This window comes from Maylandia zebra, linkage group LG18 (assembly GCF_041146795.1).
Source record: "Maylandia zebra isolate NMK-2024a linkage group LG18, Mzebra_GT3a, whole genome shotgun sequence".
NCBI classification, from domain to species: Eukaryota; Metazoa; Chordata; class Actinopteri; order Cichliformes; family Cichlidae; genus Maylandia; species Maylandia zebra.
In genome coordinates, this window is record NC_135184.1 from 24,391,731 (window position 1) to 24,412,396 (window position 20,666).

The 20,666-nt window shown below is 40.1% G+C and overlaps 1 protein-coding gene across 4 annotated transcripts; it reads right to left on the bottom strand.

Moving 5' to 3' along the window:
* Positions 1-501: 501 nt before the first annotated feature.
* On the bottom strand, positions 502-17,520 carry hfm1 (helicase for meiosis 1). Of its 4 annotated transcripts, none has more exons than XM_004570547.6 (36): positions 16,806-17,520; positions 16,350-16,391; positions 16,190-16,260; positions 15,919-16,051; positions 15,544-15,695; positions 15,315-15,392; positions 14,797-14,952; positions 14,511-14,711; positions 14,307-14,395; positions 14,164-14,207; positions 12,567-12,668; positions 11,359-11,504; positions 11,168-11,262; positions 10,907-11,040; positions 10,756-10,803; positions 10,487-10,567; positions 10,303-10,394; positions 9,999-10,105; positions 9,821-9,868; positions 9,616-9,713; positions 9,395-9,529; positions 8,058-8,143; positions 7,065-7,148; positions 6,362-6,519; positions 6,171-6,274; positions 5,793-5,984; positions 5,581-5,646; positions 5,369-5,493; positions 3,352-3,434; positions 3,082-3,188; positions 2,852-2,938; positions 2,166-2,471; positions 1,909-1,990; positions 1,318-1,429; positions 903-1,048; positions 502-749 (listed from the first exon to the last, which is right to left on the bottom strand). In XM_004570547.6, the coding sequence occupies exons 1-36, from the start codon at positions 17,032-17,034 to the stop codon at positions 701-703; spliced, it is 4,068 nt and encodes a 1,355-aa protein (XP_004570604.3). In that variant the 5' UTR covers positions 17,035-17,520; the 3' UTR covers positions 502-700. The 4 variants fall into 4 exon arrangements, with proteins under 4 accessions (XP_004570604.3, XP_076732874.1, XP_076732873.1 ...); XM_076876759.1 differs by having other exon boundaries at positions 502-746; positions 6,078-6,274; XM_076876758.1 differs by having other exon boundaries at positions 6,078-6,274.
* Between the last annotated feature and the right edge of the window lie 3,146 nt (positions 17,521-20,666).

Sequence of the window (20,666 nt, forward strand, 5' to 3'; positions counted from 1 at the left end):
TAGGAGGCTGCTTTTTTAAAATAATTTTCAGTCTTTTCAATGTACCTGACCATGTTTAGTGAAATTAATTATTTTGTTTGTTAAGCCACCAAAAACAGAACTATAACTAAGCATAAAAAAGTCATCATCATCTAACACAAGGTATAAACAGCCAACTTAGCGAAGAACCAGTTTTGAATTGTATCTTTAGGTACTTTGTTACTAGTATGCTCATTACTTTCACAACAGCTAGTTGAATCTACAAAAAAAAAATAATCTAAAAATAACAGTAAAATACTATTTTTGCACCACCATGCAACAAGATTTATATGTAGAGACATGTGAACGTATTCCTTTGCATTAAGTTGAAATTAATACTTTCACTGGAGTACGCAACAACTTGAATGGCAGTCTTTGAATACACACCTATGATACTAGACAGTTGTCACAAAACTACTTGTAATTAGTCTACAAGTGAGTTCACACATTGAGAAATTACCCAAAGACTCCACTGAATCCTCCGGTGAACGCAGGCTTTATTAAGTAAACAGCGCACATAAATACAATCACATCAAAAAACCCTTTTGAACTTGTTTCATTTACAATACAAAATAAGAATGAACAATGCAACAATATATAACTCCAGGTGAAAATCTCACAGGAAACAGAAAGAACCTTACATTAGGGACATGTTTATATCAGAGTGTGTCCACCAGTACTTCTAAAATATTCCATCAAAAATGCCAACAAAAGCATCTTCCTCTTTGCTGCTGGTGTTATATGCAAAAGGGGGAAAAAAGGAAAAAGGGTATTTATTAATCCTGTAAGGAAGTATGCTTATCCCATATCCCCTGCATATAGGATCACTTTTTTTATTTGCTGAGAAAACATGCAATAGGTGTGAATCAAGGCCACTTTTTTACCTTCTATTGAGAGATGAGCTGGCGTTGGGTGGGGCACTCAATGCTGAAAAGAAATCCAATCTCCTAGTCACTTTTGCCTCCTCGGGCTGTTTTAGAAGTTCTAATGATGTTTTTATAGTGGTTTCCTCACTGAAAATATTTGGCCTCTGCACAACAAAAAGAAATAGAGCCATGATTCATGTCTGCACATTAGCTTGACTGCTGGCTGTTACATTTGAGAAAGGTGAGGTTAGAACCATTAACTGAAAAATAGCACAAGTATGAGCTTTACTGTACTAACTGAATAAATAGACAGTTAAATAGATAATAGATAACTAAAAGATGTCAACAGACAGAAAATGGTGTTCTCAGTGTTTTTACATATAACAACTAACTGCACAAATAGACATGTGCACATTCCCGCGTGTGCACATACATGCACTTTTGGATTCCACTTGGGTGTGATTCTCTTCTGTGGTGTGAATGTCCGGCTGACTGGTGAGGGTCCCGCTTTTTTGATTTCAGGACTGACATTTGTTGAAGTCAACCTGAAATAATCATGAAAAACATTTATTACACATGTATTGTTATTAAACAGTCCAACCATCTTCCATGCTCCTTGTTTCTCATGACAATGCGACAAAAGAGAAGAATAGACACTTTTTGCATGTGATATCAAGTTGTCATTGTAAATTGTGTAAAAACTATAAACTTTGACACTTGTATTTTACTTTAGATTTAATCTACACTATTACGATTTTTAATCGACTAAAACTAAAAGAATAGAAAAGAGAGGGCGGCTGTCTCCTGAATCCAAACTGGGAGCTGTTTCCAACGGAAGGGAACATGAAAGCTTTTACTTTTAGAAAATCCAGGATCAACAACTGGAGTCTGCAAATATGACAAATTTTCTAACGGTTACTGGTACTATCTCACTACACATACAGTATGTCACACAGTTTCTGGTTCCTGGCTTCCTGGTTATACCTTACTTGTTGGTTAATGGTGCATAAGGTTGTGGTCTTACCTCAGTGGTGTAGTCACAGCGGTTATGGAAGGTTTGATGTGTGAGTGGCTGAGTAATACTGGTGCTGAAGCTGTAACATAGCCTACATAAAGACATATGTATAGTGTTAATTAAACCATAAGAACATCTGACGTATAATCCCACATGGGCATGTGTGCTTAAGGGTATCCAGTGATATTAAAACATCACTGTGTTCATGTCACAGTGAAGTCCTAATGACTGAAATGTGTGAAAAGCTGATTTTCAGTTCACTCTACCTGGTGTGCGGTTTTCACCACACTGCTGAATTTGAGGTTGTGCAGTTGTGTATGAAGTCAGTGCTGGCTCGCTGGCATGGATCAGATTATCATCATCAAAATCGCCCCAGTCATCCCACTCGTTTCCAAGGTCAAAGTTGACAGTCGGTATCTGGAGGGATGAAGTATTTTTGCAGAGAGCAGCCTGTTCTGGCAGTGCGGTGGAGCTCTTTGAGTGACCCGTGCTGGTTATATTGACCTGGTTTAGATCCTGTTGAGAGTCCTGACTCCCAACACTCATATCTGTGGTCATCCACAACGAGGAACCTCAACACAGAGGAAGATAAAAGCATGGTCACATCATCAAATCCTTCTCAACTGTGTGCATTTATAAATTCAACTTGAAAAATAATATCTATCTAATATCTTTTTAGATTCTTCCATCTCCCACGCAGCTATTGATTTCAAAGCTGACCGTGGTTGGGTGATACTCGTTAAGTCTACCATTTAATCTTGTGCATGCTGAATAAACCTGTTCCTGAGTATGTCTGACTTAATTAATATGTTTTATTTTGTTACTACAGTCCATATAACAATTGTCTGCACTTGGACCTCCTCTGAGCAGAACTTAAAGCTGAGCAGAACAAAAACATGTGAACCAACAGGATGGTCCGTCTGCTACTGAGTTTGAAGTTATTTAACAATACTTTGATGGTGAGGATGAGCTGCAGCAGCGTTTTGGGAAGGCCCTCCCATCGTTGTGTACATGTCCTCCACATAATAGTCATCATAATCTCAAAAAATAAAAAGAAAGAAAACAGCTGATGATATAACATATCAATGATATATGATATAACACGTGACACAAAGAAGATATGATAGAAGTGACATTCAAATGTTAAGGAATATGTGGAGCTTAGTCATGTCACTCGTTTACCTCCGTCAAGGTCATTCAGGCTTTCTACGTCAGGTAGTTGAGCTTCACTTGCCAAGTCAGTCCCAGACTGAGGTCTCACTGAAGCTTTACAGAGATTTTCTTTATTCCTTCAGATGGAAAAAAACCAAGCTTGAAAGTAATGTGAGCCAAGTGCGTCTTTGCTCATGATTGTTGAGAATCTAATGTTCAGCTTTTCTTTTAAGGAAACTATTAACATGTTTGCACATAAGAATCAAGATAAATCTGTAATTTCAGTGTGGCTGTGTGTACCATGAAGGGGGTGGAAGCATCTCTTTGGGTTTGTAAGCAAACCTTTGCATGCTGAGCGACACAGGCTCCTCAGCCATTTTCATCTAAAGAAATAAAACAGAACATCACCCATATTATTAATTAGCTCAGGAATACAGACAACGTGCCCGCCGTGTGCAGAAGACGGTTTTCTTTACAAAAAATATATATATGCCATTTTCTATAATTAGTTATTTTGGTGCAAAATATTACAGAAACCCAAAACAATGCTTATGCCCTCATAGTTATACACAGAGTATATCTGCCTAGGGAACTTTGGACTGAATGAGCTTCGAAATATTTTATATTTTATACTTAATAAAACCATCATAAAGGGTAATTAGCAGCTGCTAATCCAATACAGTTAATTAACTGATCATCAGCAAGTGTGAGCGCCTCTATAAAAGCAAACTTTTTGGCAGTTTACTGGCATGGAGCATTTATGTGTGTGTTAACACAATGCCACAATATTCTCAAATTCACCCCAAGATTAGATCATGCAGTGTTCAGAGAAAGAACAAAAACAGGCCTCAGTTAGCATGTTAAACATTGAAGATCATGGGAGTACAATTACAAAAAAAGACTGAACAAGTGCAGTGTGCTTGGAAGGATTTCCAGGAGGAAGCCTCTTCTCTATAAAAAGAACATGGCAGCACAGCTTAGGTATGCAAAATTGTCCCTGAACAAACTACAAGACTTCTAGAACAATGTCCTCTGGACAGACAAGATCAAAGTTTTCCATAGTGCACAGCAACACAATCATCAAGCATATCAGCATAAACACTGTAAACCAACTGTCAAGCATGTTGGTGGAGAAGTGATGATTTGGGTTTGTCTTATAGCCACAAGACTTGGGCACCTTGCAGTCATTGAGTCCACCATGAACTCCTCTGTATACCAAACTTGTTCTAAACTCATATGTGAAGCCATCTGTCTCCAGCTGAAGCCTGGCTGAAATTGGGTCATGCGCGATCAAAACAAAACAGAACCACAGCAGCAAATCTACGCCAAGGCGTAGTAATGGCCCAGTCAAAGTCCAGGCCTCAAGCTGATCGAAAGACTGTGGCAGGAGAAATGAAACAACGCTGTAAAGTAGAAGTTTTAGAGCTCGACTTATTGGATTTTTAAGATCGATACTGATATTTGGTGATTTAAAAATCTAACATTCTGATTTTTTCTAAATACACTAGTGTTATGATCCAAGGTTGTCAGTGTTTGTGTTATGTGCGACTCCTCCCACCAGAGGATGGCTGTGGGTTTTTTCCCCTTTCTCTCTTAGGAGGTGGACACCTGGGCGTGCCTGCTGAGTAGCTGGGTGGAGTCTCTTCCTGTCTTGGGATTGGATAATTGGTTGATCACCTCCAGTACTTAACTACCAGATGACAGCCACCTGGCCCTCCTCTCTACTAGCCTCCGCCATCCAACAAAGAGCATGTGTTTTTGATTCGTTATTTTGATAGAGTGTCTGTGCCCAGTAATTTGCAAGTATAACCTTGTGTGTGTGTCTGGCGTTAGTACCTCAGTTTTGTAAATAGCTGTAAAGACTTTCTTTTTTGTATAATTGTATTTTCTGTATGCCAAATACAACTTTAATGCACATACTATGTGCATTATATATGTTTCAGTGTCCCTTATTGCTACTAAACAATTTCCACTTATAAATCCACAATAAGGATTGTTTACATTGCATATACGTCCTATTCTTATAATAGGACATATATGTAAGTCTGCCATGTGGATAGTGCATATCTTTTTTTATTTGCAACTTCCATACTTGACTGAAATTTCTTTTAATTGTTTTATTGTAACTACTGGTGACTGGTCAGCTTCTGCAGTTTTTTAGGAGTAAGAACATAATACAATGTTATTCTGCTGTACTGTTTATGACCTATTGAGATTGCTTGGATATAGCACACCCTCAGACACACAACACATTTAAAAGTCTAGATAAAGCTACTGAAAGTATGAGATGTGGGTTCAGATATGATATTTTGCTCACTTTGAGTCGCTTAACAGGGGTCGGCGCAAATGTGTCACATCGGCTCCTCAGGTCTTTCAAATATGAAGTGAAACTGGTTTCTTGGTTTGCTGACCTCTTTCTTGTCACAGTAACACCTACTTTACCTTGGGAGGACATGCATGAACACTGTTGGCACGCTGTGGCAGGAAGGACCTCTGCACAGACAGATTCATAAAATGCATCATACTCACAACAGTCATGGGCACAGAAAGCCTTGTTTTTGCAGAAGTGGTTGCAATGTCTTTTATTGCCCATATCTGCAAAAGAACATTTAAAAAGTTTAAAAAATATAACATTTGAAGTCTGAAAAAAATGTATCAACAAACAAAATATGCATTTGCCTCAGAAGAAATACAATATTTATAAACCATATCATGATAAAGCATGAAAAAGTAATCTGTACCAAAGCTACAACTGCTCTCTTCTCCCACAGATGTGCCGTTCTCCCTGTGAGTTGCAGCCTGATTTGTTGATAGTGGTTTCAGCACCGATTGCGGTCTCCTGGCATCCTGCGTTATGTTGTGTGGATTTTCAGTCCCAAATCTTCGAGCTGCAGAGTAGTACACTGTGAACTTCTGCTGGATGTCCAGACCCACTACAGCAGAAGAAACGCATGGTAAATCCTCTCCTTACATATATTCAGTCCAGTATAAGAGTCTATACACCAAAGGACACAGTGAGCTGTTACCTTCATTTAAAAAAATACAAAAAATTGGAACCAAATGAGATGTTGCTGTTTTCCTCTTTTTGGTTACAATGTAAATGTGCTTCCATGGTTTACCATATTCTGAACTGATAAGATGCACACTGATCTCATCTCCTTTCATAGCCTTCGCCACCTCAATCTTCTTTGACCAGCTACCACCCTTCAGCAGCATTACGTCCCTGGAAAACAAACAGCATATGTTGGCGTTCCATATTTTGGCTTCTTTTACAAAAGGTGAAAGTCAAGACATGGTGTTTTATCCTCACGTGAGTTTCTGCAGAAAGACGACATTGTTATCAGCGTCTCCGATGACGACGGAGGCATAATGGTGGTCTTGAGCTGCTCTCCTGGTCAGCAGCTGTGCTTGGTTTTTGAGGCTCACTTTAAGCACAATCTCTGCTGTGGTGCTGCTGTACCTTGGAAGCTATAAATCACAACAGCTTTAGAGGAACATGATACAGAACAGACATGGAAATAAACACTTAAATGTGTTGATATGGGTGAAAACAGGTACAATTTTGAAATAGCTTTCAAATAAAAGCCAAGAAAATATAAATAATTTAAATGCTGGACCTTCAGCAAGCTAACAGTATACTGTGCCATTTTACATATTAACAAGTAAGAGATTATGTTGGCTAAAACGCATTAAAGAGGGAACTGTGGCTAACTGAAAGCTCAAAATAATCTCCTTTGATTTTTTGTAGCCATGCCCAGAAGAAATCACATTCACATTAACTGCCCTCTTGAAGCTCTCGTGTGAGCAAAGGCCAAGAATGAAGAATGAAGAATTAAATATGTAAATGTGGTTTAAACATCCAGCACAAAAAAAAATAATCAAATTTTAGTGTATTTTTCTATTTTTCACTACATTTATGATCAAATATTTATGATTTCAGATTTTTTAAGATCAACAAATATGAAGTGCTTGTGCCTTGTGCCGTGATAACAATAGTTTGCAATGCCATTTACCTGCTCCACCATTACGTCATACTTTGGGAGGTGTATGACAGACTCTCTGATTTGGTTTCCAAATGGCGGATGCCTATTGAGAATCTGAACATAAAGTTTGCAAAAGTTACACCCAAACACTTTCAGCAGACATTAAGTGCTTGAGGAGATGCTTAACATTAACTGAGTGATTTTGAAAAAACAGAATTACACTTTCACCTTTAGTTGTTGGTATTTAACATCAACCTGATATCACTACAAGTGTGTAACAGACACACCAGTTCACCGTGTCCATTTCACATTTTGTCGCTCCAAAATGTGAAACGTACGAGCATGCAGAAGTTGCAGTAATCTGCAGTAACAGTGGAGGGAGATTTTTTTTTTTTAAAGCCAACATGAAAATAATCATGGGAAAGCGTTTAAACAGACACATTTAAGTGTACGTACATATTAGTTTAATAGAGTCAGATGATTAAGGACACTGGAATGCACTTATGTTTTTAGCTCAATACCAACTTTCTGGCTTTAAATATATTACCTCCTGCTAATAATGCAATGTCAGCATGCACTAATGCAACTTCTTCATGTGTGTCCATTTCACGCTTTGCCTCTCCACGTGAAATGGACAGGCATGAACAAGTGTCCATTTCAGGTTTGGAGAGGCAAACGTGAAATGGACACGTTTTGTGAGGATACTTGGTTAAGAAACTAGGTATTGTTGTCTACTCTTGTTTTTTTAGTTGTTTTTTTTCACATTAACCTAAAGTGTGAAAGAAATAGTGGCATCATGTGAAGGTAAAAGTAGGTGGGTGTAGGGTGGTGCAACTTCCTCATGACCTGGCCAAAGTTTGTAGTCACACGCATGTGAACCAAAACGTACCACGTCAACCACACACCCACTGAACAACAAACTGAGCACACAAATTAAAAGCTTTAGATAATTTAGATTAGATTAATTATTAGATTATCTTCAGATTATAAAGCATTTTACTTTTAAGTATTACACAGACTTACCAGCTCAAGCTCTCTGGCGTTGGTTTGCTCTATTTTGCTGAATGTGGTGAGTCCAGCATGCACCATGGCAGTTGACAGAGTTTGGCCTGAAACAACCCATGTTATTACTTAATTACTATAAACTGTAACGACAATATACAATAACCTATTGTGTCACTTTATTAGGTACACCTGTTCAACTGCTTGTTAGCCGCAACATTATTTAACATGATGACTTTGAACATGCTGTGGTTGCTGATTGCAGATGGGCTGGTCTGAGTATTTTAGAAACTGCTGATGTACTGTGATTTTCCCACATAACCATCTCTAGGATTTACAAAGAATGACCTGAAAAGAGGGCGTGAGTTAGCGAGCCAGCGAGTGAGTGCCAGTTCTCTGGGAGAAAATGGTCGACGCTGCAAGTGGGAGAATAAGAATAATAAGCAGACTGCTTTGAGCTGATAAGAAGGCAACTGTAACTCAAATAACTACTTTTTACAAACAAGGAATGCAGAAGAGTATCTCTGGAACCTTGAAAAACCACACTGGGTGTCACTCCTGTTAGCGAATAACAGGAAACTGGAGGGACTCACAAAAATGCAGAGCACTGGAAACATTTTATCTGGTCTGATGAGTCTCAATTTCTACTGCAACATTCAAAAAAGCAGGGTCAGAATTTGGCATTAGCAACATGACATCAACGGTAGGGTGGGGGTGGGGGGGTGTAATGAGGTGGCATTTTATTGGCACTCTTTGTGCTCCTCAGTACCGGCTGAAGTTCTTTAAAACACGACAGCCTCCCTGAGTATTGTTGCTGATCATGTCAATCCCTTTATGACCACAGTGTACCCATCCTCTGATGGCTGCTTCCAGCTGGATAACACACCATGTCACAAAGCTCAGATCATCTAAAACTGTTTTTTTGAACATGACATGAGTTTGTTGGACTCAAATGGCCCCGGGGGTCACCAGATCTTAATCCAATAGAGCACCTTAGGGATGTGATGCAAAAGAAGAGTCAGCTGACAAATCTGCAGCAACTGTGTGATGTGATTATGTCAATATGGACCAAAATCTCTGAGGAAAGTTTACGGCACCCTGTTGAATCTGTGCCATAAAGAATAAAAGACAGAAATGAAGGCAAAAGGTGGTTCAACCCAGTACTAGCAAAGTGTACCTAATGAAGTGTCCAGTGAGTGTACGTCTAACAGAAAGAATATTTGGTTTATTAATATTTCCATTATGCAGCAGTTGTGGCATAATAATATTTCTTCTAGTATTACTGCATGAGCAGTTGACCTACAATGCAGTATGCTGTATCAATTTATAATGTAAAAAGAACATAGAGAGGCATCCACCTATCTTTTCCAGCTGTTTGGAAACATAGGGTGAGTTTTCCCAAAGCTTTGCTCTGAAGCACTTAGCCAGGATCAGGGAGTTGACCACAGCAGAAAAAACAGCCTTGACCCTCTGACTCAGAAACTCAGACAGACCTGAATGGGATCATAATAAAATCAAAACTTAAAAACATGAATACAGGCAACTCGTCTTTTGTACGTTTCTTATTCCCTGAACGTACATCTGCTGATGCGCATGCCAATCCTGAAGATCTTTGCTGTGTCCTGTGTAAGTCCAAAATCTTGAACTGGGATGGAGCTTAACTGAGCCTGAATCAAACTACAAAGCACAATATTTATGTACATGGACAATCAGTAATACAATTCTTTAACACTGCAAATTCTGAAAAATATAAAATCAAAAACTACACTTTCTTTTAAACCTACCAGTTTACTTTCATCTCACTGGTTTTGATCTTTCCGTCAATGGGATACCTGGAAAAACGCATAAAGATTTAGTTTTCACTGGCTTGTGTCTATCTCACCCCCCTATTATGCATTTCCCATATAAAACAAAGTTTTTGATGCTGTGCATACATTTGTGCATCCTATAAATGTGTCTGACCTGATGGTGACTCTGTTTTTGTCCCTGTTCAAAGCATTCAAGGACCTTTTCTCATTCACTCTCAGCTGGATGTCACTGAACTCTCTGCTCTTTGACAGCAGCTCAATCTGTACACACAATACAAGGACGGTGAATACTCATAATGGTTATTTTTTCTCTAGCTGAGTTTAGTTTAGTTGTGAGAGGCAGCAAGAGAAAGAACAAGGTCAGGCATGCTGTTCCTGCAAAATGTCAAGGATAACACTGTATAGAGTCAATCTTGAATAAATGCATTTACATCAAATACGTAGTACAGAAAACCTACCAGATCAGACAGGTTTTCAGTCCCAGACACTTTACTGAACTGTTTCATGGTGTCAAAGGCAATGCAGTACCTAGCCATCAACCTGCCAGCCTCTGTAAGAGAGAAATAAATTGCTTAACAGTTTCAAGTTTTTAGTATTAGACTTGGCTGCAAAAAAAGACATGAAAACAGCCTGAACATCTACCTGTCGGTTTGATGGTGATATCCTCATCCATAGAGATCAGCCCAACAGAGGACAGAGAGTTGAGATTCTTCAGACACAGTTCTAATGAAGATGACAGAAACGGTACATAGCTTAAATTTCAATAAGGGAACAGATCCGACACTTACATTTGAGCAAAAAAAACAAGCAAACACAAAACCTCTTTAAGCAGCCGGGTTACTGTGGCTTGAATTTTTTTGTATTTTTCTAAAAGTAACCTACAGTTTCATAAAAGTACAGCTATGGCCCACCTTGCAATTTTGCTTCAATTCCACATCTGTCTAGGTCGGCAGAGAATCCTGAAATGAAAATGCGGACAAACTGACACTCACTGGTTTTTTTAAAAATTAACGGACCTCACAGCTGATTAACAACAAGCAGAAGACAGGAGAAGGCTCTAACCATAGTGTGTGGGGTTCTTGAGGGCTCTGATGTAAAGGAAGGTGGAGCGAATCCAGTCCAAAGCCATTTTGACATCACTGATAGTCTGCAGAACAATCTCAGCATTCAAGTGTTCCACCAGGTGGCTGTGTAAGCTGTGGAAACAGAGTCTAGTGTTACCCCATGATCGTTCCACCTGTGTGTCCTCTTGAGAGAGCGATATGAAGAAAAAGAAGAAAAAGACAGAAGGGATTTTAAAGAGAGCATTACTACTGGTCCTACCTGCTCTCAATGACTTCTATCCCATTCATAAGCTTCAGGTACTTCTCTCTGGTTTGAATCTTGGTCATGATCACAGCAGTAGCAGATGTGTCAAACTGGAGGCAGAAAGGATGAAAATGAAAGTACATCATAAAACCTAAATATAATAATGCATTCATTGCTGTTATATTCTGTCATAAACATGTCATTGCCTGTGGTCTTCCAGCACGGCCTATCATCTGGAGCAGATCTGCCTCGCTGTACTCCTGACAGGAGCCTGCAACATACTGCATGGTGGATTTGATCACCACCAGGTGAGCTGGTAGGTTTACCCCCATGGATAAAGTCCTGGTGGTAACTAGGAGAGAGCAAACACAAATTGAGACACCATAAAATAAAACAGAAGACTGGTTAAGTTATTCTACTAGTGCTCAGTTTGTTATGATCTAAGGATAGTTGGAGTTTTTTGTTTTTCACTGTTATTCCAGAGTTATCATTACTAGCATCGTTGGGTTGAGTTTTCCATATTTTTCTTAATGTTTGTATTTGTCTAGTTTAGTATTCATTCATGGAGTTTTTGTTATCTTTGTTGTTGTGTTTATTTCCTGTATTTCTGGTTTATTCCGCTAGTCTTGCTTTCGTCTCACGTTCGGTGAGTTTTCTGCTCTTTGTGTTTAGTCTTCTTGTTATTTCCTGTGTGACTCCCTTATTGTCTTCACCTATGCAGACAACCATTCGCACTCACATTCACTCGCACATTCACACCTAATGGCAATTTGGATTTTCCAATCAACCTATCCCCACAAGCTGCATGTCTTTGGACGGTGGGAGGAAGCCAGAGTATCCGGGGGGAACCCACGCAAACACGGGGAGAACATGCAAACTCCACACAGAAAGACCCCGGCCTGATGGTGGAATTGAACTCAGGACCTTCTTGCTGTGCCGCAACAGTGCTAACCACCATGCCACCGTGCTGCCCAAAAAATATATTTTATCTTTTGCTTAAATGTTTATTCACTGAGCTCTCACTGTTGCTTCTGTTTCTAGTTTTTTTTAAATTATTTCATTTTTGTTTTGTTGCATTTTGTTCAAATTAATTAGCTGCTATTTGTACAGGATACGTTTCATATTTTGGCTGTTGTCACACAATTTCAGCACTTTTAAGACAAATGAAGTATATCATCTTAAATATATATACTATTACCATCAAAATAACAATATTTCTTATTGTTGTACAGAAACCTAAGTTATTTTTGACACAACCCTGTGATTGGTACAAGGAGCTGATGTGCAAAAACAATTACTGTGGTACTTGTCCTTCCTGTTTGTGTCAGCAGTGTGACAGGGAAAAAAAAGTATCATGTTGCACACTTGTGTGGTAACATATTACTTCACAGCGCAGGATAAAACTGTGCCTCACAGAGGACAGGCAGGTCTCCCATAGTGAAGGCTTCTTCTATCAACTTCCGATCAGACAAGTCAACTCCTGCGTGATGGTAGCCGACTCCTAACGCCACCAAATCTGGGCCGCAAACAAAGTTACCACAAAGTTATGTTAGACATTTGACATATTGCATATTCAAAACACAAAGTTTTCAATAAACGGGGTTACACACAAGTTAAGCACGATTTGTCTGTGTGCAGTGAAAGTGAGTGTGTTGTGTCAGCTTATTTAGCTGAAACTGTATTTTCTTCGGGGGGGGCACGTTTTGAGTGCTTCCTTTACACATGTAAAGGAAGCACTCAAAACGTGCGGCTATCCTAAATGGGCGTTCTTAAAGTCAGCAAAGAGGCACAGAAAAGAAGACCAGACACCAGCGAGGGAGGATAAGAAGGACAGACGCAACAACATTGTCATCCCCTATGTAGCCGGTGTATCAGAGAAACTCAGGAGAGTTTTCTCCAAGCATGACATCCCAGTGTATTTCAGACCCAGCAACACACTCAGACAGAAACTGGTTCACCCGAAAGACAAAACGCCAAAACACAAACTTAACAATGTGGTGTATGCTGTACAGTGCAGCGAGGAATGCTCAGACCTCTACATTGGAGAGACCAAACAGCCACTTCACAAGCGCATGGCACAACACAGAAGAGCCACCTCCACAGGACAAGACTCAGCAGTCCATCTGCATCTTAAGGATAAAGGACACTCTTTCGAGGATGCCAATGTTCACATTTTGGACAGAGAGGACAGATGGTTTGAAAGAGGAGTGAAAGAAGCCATCTATGTCCACTGTGAGCGACCATCTTTGAACAGAGGCGGGGTTTACGACACCAACTCTCTGCCATCTATAATCCAGTTTTGAGATCCCTTCCCAGACGCCTTAACGCCCACTCACATCCTGGGCCAGCTGACCTCAGGAATTCGCATGATAAGGTGGGGCCAGGTTTCACAATGAACACACCCGAAACTCTGGCTGATTGGGTCCCACACCCAGTTTCACACCTTGGCTCATGTGATTAGAGGATCATCAGGGGGTCCTTTTGTCCCTCTGTGGGGGGTCACTCCCACTAGGTTTATATCTGGGACTCTCCACCATTTGACCTTAGAACTGAAGAAGCTTCTCGGATGAGAGGTGAAACGTCTTCAAGCAACTTAAAGAAGTCCAGACGCTTTTCTTTGCAAGCTCCTTTGATTACACTCTATATACACTGTGTCTGCACTACAAGTGTCTTTGTCATCTTGTTACTTTTCGGCCATACACCAATGTGTCACATAATCATCAGTCGACAATGTCAAAACTCACATAAATATGACCAAATGCAACATCTGCATTATTGAATGTGTTTTCTCCAATTCATCGTACATAAGTTAGATACAAACGAGATCTGTGAGTTCTGTGCAGGCCATTCAAGTTCTTCAAGCTCATTTCTTTAGACTTTATTTTGTGTCGAGAGGATGTTGAAACTGAAACTACAAAGCATCACTGAGCACATTGCAAACCACTAAAGGAGGCCCCAAGGTCATTTTTCTTTTAAAAAGTACCACTGATAACATGTTTCAGATACCTTACCTCTCAGTTTAGAATCGAGAATGGAGTTTGCATATTTCATCAACCTGCAGAGTCAAGCAGATCACACAAGTTCAATCAGAACAGCCTGCTCTGTAAACTTGCACGTGCGCGGATGTTTCACTGCGGATGATTGAACATCAAACCTTTGCTTGTGCTCGATGCTCATGATGAATCGAGCATCCTTAGCCAGAACTGCGGCTGACTGCTGAGTTCCTTTCCTTGTAGAGCAAAACTACAAGACACAATTTTCAGATAATGAGGCAAAAAAACCCAAAAACCTGCATCTTCTGTCATGTTCAGAAAGAAAGCATAAACAACATGCAGTTTGGATACATTTTACAACCCACCACAAGTGCAGGCTTCTGCTCAGCGTACGTCTGTATGATGTTGGCTATCTTGTAGTTAAGTGCCAAATCAAACTTGAACTCAGTTTGATTTGGACCACAGGGGAATCCCAGCACCACCTTCCTTAGCTTCACCGGACGGTGGCTCTCATCCATATCCAGATATATGGCCGGGCCGTTCTCATTTGACAGCCAGTCTGCTATCTAAAAACAAGCAGGAAGTTTGAGAATCCACAAGTTACTGATCTACAAATGAGAGACAATGCAAACAGGTACAGCGGGTGCTTACATCAGATACATTGGGTATGGTAGCAGACACAGCCACAACTCTCATAGAGAGGCTGGCCTCTGGATACTGTGAAGTCCTGAAGGTGTGTACTGCCTTCATCCTGCTCACCACCACTTCCAACGTGGCACCGCGGGTTGCATCCTTCACGACATGCACCTGGTACAAAAATATTTTTCATGTGTGGAAACGGCTCAGGGATATTTGTATGCACGTAAAATACAAAATCAATCTTTATGTTTTATTATTAACATAAATGAGTGCAAGTCTAAAGGAACTAGGCCAGTGTCTGTGTACTCCCATAATAGAGACTCCAGGAACAAGATGTTCCATCATTTTTAATGGATAACCTCAAGTAAAATAAAGTGCTGAGGGCAGAGGCTAATTATGTGCTATCGTGCAATGTTCTATCCTAAGACACAAAGTAGCCAGTGCATCCCCCACTGTGCAGGAAAATAAAGAGGCAAGAAGTAACATCCAAAAACGGTTCTGTGAGCAAAATATGTGACAAACACACTGACCTCGTCGATAAGGAAGAGCCTAACTAGCTGCAGCAAACAGTTATCCTTCCACTTTCGGGTCATGCTGTCCCACTTTTCCTTAAAAATATAAATGATCATGTATCAATCTATGATGCATAGAAATATAACAATATTTAACTAAGACATAACATCTTATTTTACATTTCCCCTCCTTTTCTACCCTTTATTTTGCATTTGCATAATTATGCTGCTTCATATTGTCACATACAGGTGTGGTCAGGATGATGTGGGAGTCCTGAATCTCAAAGAAGTCATCGATCTCTGTGTCACCAGTCAGCTCCTTGCAGGTCAGCCCCAGAGGACTAAACTTCTTTTTCCAGCTCTCAAAGCACTGACTGCAGAGAGCTTTGATAGGGGCCACTGGTGAAAACAAACAATGGATTCTTTATACGAGAGCTTCATAAGTCAAAAATCCTCCCCCCAAAAATTATTGGAGTAAAAAAATCAGAACATGGTGAAAGTAACACACATATTCAAAGCCCCTGTGTGTGATTATAGCTAGGTGTGCCATTTCAAAGCACTGAATAAATGTGAATGAGCAGTGGGATTTAGCAGCTTATAGCCAATAATACTGCATGCTCACTATATACAGCTTTGACATCTCTCCAGGGCTCTGGTGTCTCCATTAGCAGGCGAATGATTGCCAGCTCAAACAGCACTGTTTTACCAGATCCAGTCGGAGCACAGGCCACAAAGTTTTTATTTGTATAAAGAACCTGCAGACAGACCAAACACACATATACTGGAGGACACAGTGCCAGGGGTAGTTTACATTTACACAGGTGTAAATTTACATTTAACCAGATGTGTTTTTCATGATTTCTGTGTATGCAGATTTACAAACAAATGCTTACATCATCCAGAGCTTTGGACTGAACGTAATTGAAAAAGGGAAACTCACTGAAGACAGATCTGAACTTAAATGCTGTGTAACAGGTTTTAGGAAACATCACTTTGATTCAGACACTACCTAACAGCTTCAAATTGTGTCAATTTGAACAAGAAAAAGGATACGTATTTCTGAAACTGGGCGCAAAACTCCAGATCCAGAAGATCCTGAAATGACAATATTATTTAAGACATTATAAATTTTCATTAATGCAAGATTTTCATTGAAACAATTACACATTGAATTGAATATGCAGCATTTGGTAGTGTTGTACATTTGTGACGAAAGAGAATCTGCTGATTCTTTGCAGACTACAATGGGTTAAAATGGCCTCTATTGTTCCTGTCCACTGCATCTACTATTCACCACCTAGTGACCAGTATGTTTCATTACACTGGAGCAATCAATGGGCAGAGCTCACCTCATCACACCCAAATACACCATGGCAGCTGCTACCATGGCCAGACATTGGCATGTTGATGAGCTGCAACACTTTACAGAAGCTATATGAGCTGTATTTAAAGAGCTCCTACACAGTGAGCGCAGCGTCAACCTGCCAGTATATCAGTGCAGTGTAACACCTTGGATTAGGAGCGGCCGAGGCGTCATGGGCGGAACGAAACCTTTCTTTGTGCCCTTGTCCTGCGTCTCTGCATGTGCCGCCTGCTGCGGGGGTCGGCCGCTCGCTGCAGATGAACCCATGGGAGGGGGTGAGAGGGTGGGCTTGGAGGGGAAAGGAGGAGCTGCGCAGCCAACTGTCGCCCGTGGCGGCTGAAGAGGAAGAGGAGGAGGAGGAGGCGCTGTCGCCATGGTAACCTGACTGAGAAAAGTTTGAGGTCTGGATGTTGTCTGATTGCTGCCGCCACTGCTACTGAGGTCACCTGTGTTTAAAGAGTCACCTCCACTGGTATACACCTGAATATTGAACAAGCTGTTGTGGGAAGGAGGAGGAAATAAAGAAATGAAAGAGAAGAGAGGTGGAAGCAGATTAGACTGTTAGGGGGCTGCACAATCAGGTAACAAGGCTAACATGGAGGATAGCTTAGCATCTTCTTGTGTTATTATGAGTCCAGAGATTAAAGAGTAAATCAGCACTACGGTACACATGTATAAAAAAATGGAAATGTGTGTTTTATAGAGTGAATGATAGTAATCCTGTTAGTTTAAACATCCCACGGGCCATATAACGCAGATCAGCAAAGAGTTGACTTGCTTTTTATGGCATCACATGGGTCACAGTGATGGGTCTGCAGTTAAAACGCCTTGAAAACAAGGAACTGTTACGTTTCTACTCATCATTAAACACATGCAACACAGTAAATATCTGAAAACAATGTGCACATAACTAAGACTTTCCTTGTCCGTAGAGGCAGGCTTTTGCTGCAGTCCTGAGACAACCATCTGCTGAGGCCCACATGACCAGAGTCCTGCAGGGTTTCATCGCCACCTCTGCCACTCTGACAACCACCCTGAGAGTAATCCCTGAACCCTTCACCTCCCTGGAGGCCATCGCATTGGCTGGTGCTGCTGCTGCTACCTCCGTTAGTCTTCTCAGTCTCTTTCTTATCACTGTTAAAACTGCAGGAACTGCTGATTGCTGAAGGTAGAACCTTAAGGCCAGCAGATCCTTTAAAAAGAGGCTGAAACTTATGGGTTGCCTCTGAGAAACCTGCAAGTCACATTGAAGAATGAGAAAGAGTTGAATCCAAGTTGCTGGTAGCTGTGATGCGTTTCCCTCTAAAAAATTTAATAAAGCCGCCTTCAGTGCTTTGATTAGATTAAACAAAGTTAACATCGGGGAATTAACCTTTCCATCTATACCTGAATATATCATAAGACCCAGATTCAGATTTGTTTATGCAAAGTCAAAGAAAACTGGGAATGCTTTCAAGCCTATTCAAGCCACTGAGTCAGTGAGTCACAGAGTTAAATTTAGTAGGGCTTCAATTGGCCTGATACTGAGCAGTTTACTCAAGTCAAGTGAAAAGGAATTCAACCTAATCCTGAGCACAACATACTGTATCGTGTAGAGAGCGATTCAGCTTCCTCTTGTATATCCTGAGTGGCTGGAATATGAGTAAGAGATGGAGGCTCTTCCAGCTGCCATTGACTGACCTCCTGGTGCAGTGGTTTTCTGTCAAAAAGAATAATTCAGATTACAGGAGTAAAGACAAAAGGGAATAAGTGGGACACTTTTTGTACTTACACTTCATGGACAGCGGGTTTGTCAAAAAACAGACCATCCAAGGCCAAGGTGCAGTCATCAGAGTCCAACATCTCATCAGATAATACAGCTATGTACTCACTGAATTTGAATACAAACCGGTTTAGGGGTAAATGATTAAGAGGAAAGAAAATAGAGATTTGACAAATGCATATGCACAACTGACCTGTTCGCTATAAAACCTAGATTAGAGAATGTGGGGAAACTGCCATTGTTGCTGCCAACCAAAGGACTTTGGTTTGTGGTAAAGATTAACACAGAGCTAACAGGTTTATCTTCATTTTTGTTTCATGACTCAATCAAGCCTCTTAATGATGTAGTTATACCATGTTTATGCCCTTATGGCCTTAAAGTTTTCAATCCCCACAGTATCATAGCATTGGGCAGATAACATGGGAATGATTTAGCTTTAATATACAGTTCTGTGCTATAATCTTGAGCCATCCCTCATTATTAAAAATATTTTGATTCCAGATTTTCTTGGTATTAAAAAAAACAAACATCTGAAGGTGTTTCAAAGTTTTCCTTTGGACATTGGGTGCTTTTTCAGTCCAGTCCTTGTACCTGACCATTTTACGAATTTTTTGTTGTTGTTTGTTAAGCCAGTTAAAAATAACCTATGACTCACTGAAGCATGAAAGGGTACCAGTGTTGTGTCTACAAATAACAGACAATTTACAAAAGAACCTATTTTAAATTCTATCTTTAGGCACTTTGTTACTAGCAGCTGGTCAGCAAATAATTTCTTTACATTTCTGTAGTACAAAAAATACCAAAGATCACAAAGTTTGGCAGGCATTAAAATAAAATTATTGCATCAACAAGGTGCTTCCCAACGAGCTGTTAGCTGAAAATGCATCAGATCTCAGTACTGTGTGCAGTATTTTCCTAAGGAAAATAGTAAACTGGGCAAGCAGAGGACAAAAGAAGAAGTATAAGGCCAACAAAACTATCTATAGCACATGAACAGTATCTGAAAGTCATGACCTAATTTCGATTCGCCAAGCAATATCATCTGGAAAGCGTCTGATTGACAACACCTTCATTTTTTGAACATGACAATGATCCCAAACACACTGCAGATGAAGTAAAAGCATACCTGTATATAAACACACACACACACACACACAATGGCACACTATCACACTATGGATTCTCCTCCCCAGAGCCTGGACCTCAACATTTTTGAAGCAGTGTGGGATCATCTTGACAGAGAACAGAAGGCAGCTAACATCCAAAGACGACCTCTGAATGTCCTTCGAGAAGCTTGGAGCACTAGCAAGACTACTTAGAGAAATTACAGGAAAGGTGCCTAATTCTACCTGCCTAATGCTACGTAATTTCCCCAGGGATTAATAAAGTATTCTGATTCTGATTAAGTGAGTTCAGGCTGTGATGAAGAATAAAGGTGGTCAAATATCAACTTTCAAGCACGTTAGAATTATATGAACTCTGTTTTTTTGTTTTTGCCTTATATACTGCATTTCCATGTACGTTTGAACATGTTTCAATAAATCACTGCACCTACTGCCCACTTTCCTAGCAAAGGCCTTTTGCACAGCCCTCGTGTTAGTCATAATCCAGTTGATATCGCTTTAGCATTTAAGCTAATACAAGTTATTAACAGATTTCTTGAAAATGTTTACAGCATGACAGCTCACCTCCTGAACAAAGCAACATACAATCAGTTTGCATTTCATTTGCATTTAAATGAAGGTGTTTAAGAGCAAAATGCTTACATTATTACTTTTCTAGGCTGTTATGTTAAGGACAAAAGAAGTGTCGGCAGCTTTAGTTTAGCTAACATGTAAGAACCAGCTAATCACAATAAATTATGCAGACATTTTGACGGTTCACCGCTTAGGTAAGTTAAAAACAATGTCTTTCTTAAAATGATGACTGTATACCCACCTGTGATAACAGACATTACTCTGCAGATACGAAGACATTGTTTAGTCAGGCCTGAGTTTAACCCCCTGACCTCACTCCACAGTGACTGACAATAGTTTTATTAATACGTTTTCCTTTTGACAGTGCTGAACTCAGCTGTAGAAAAATGCCCTTATAAACAATCAGGGGCAGGTATAAGAGTGGTTACAGGATTAATTTTTATATTTTGTCGCGTATGTTTAAAAAATGTGTCTCAAGTCTTTAAACTACGAGGTAGAGAGTTACAGAACTAAGCTAATAACCGGCTACAAACGCAACAAAGACCCAA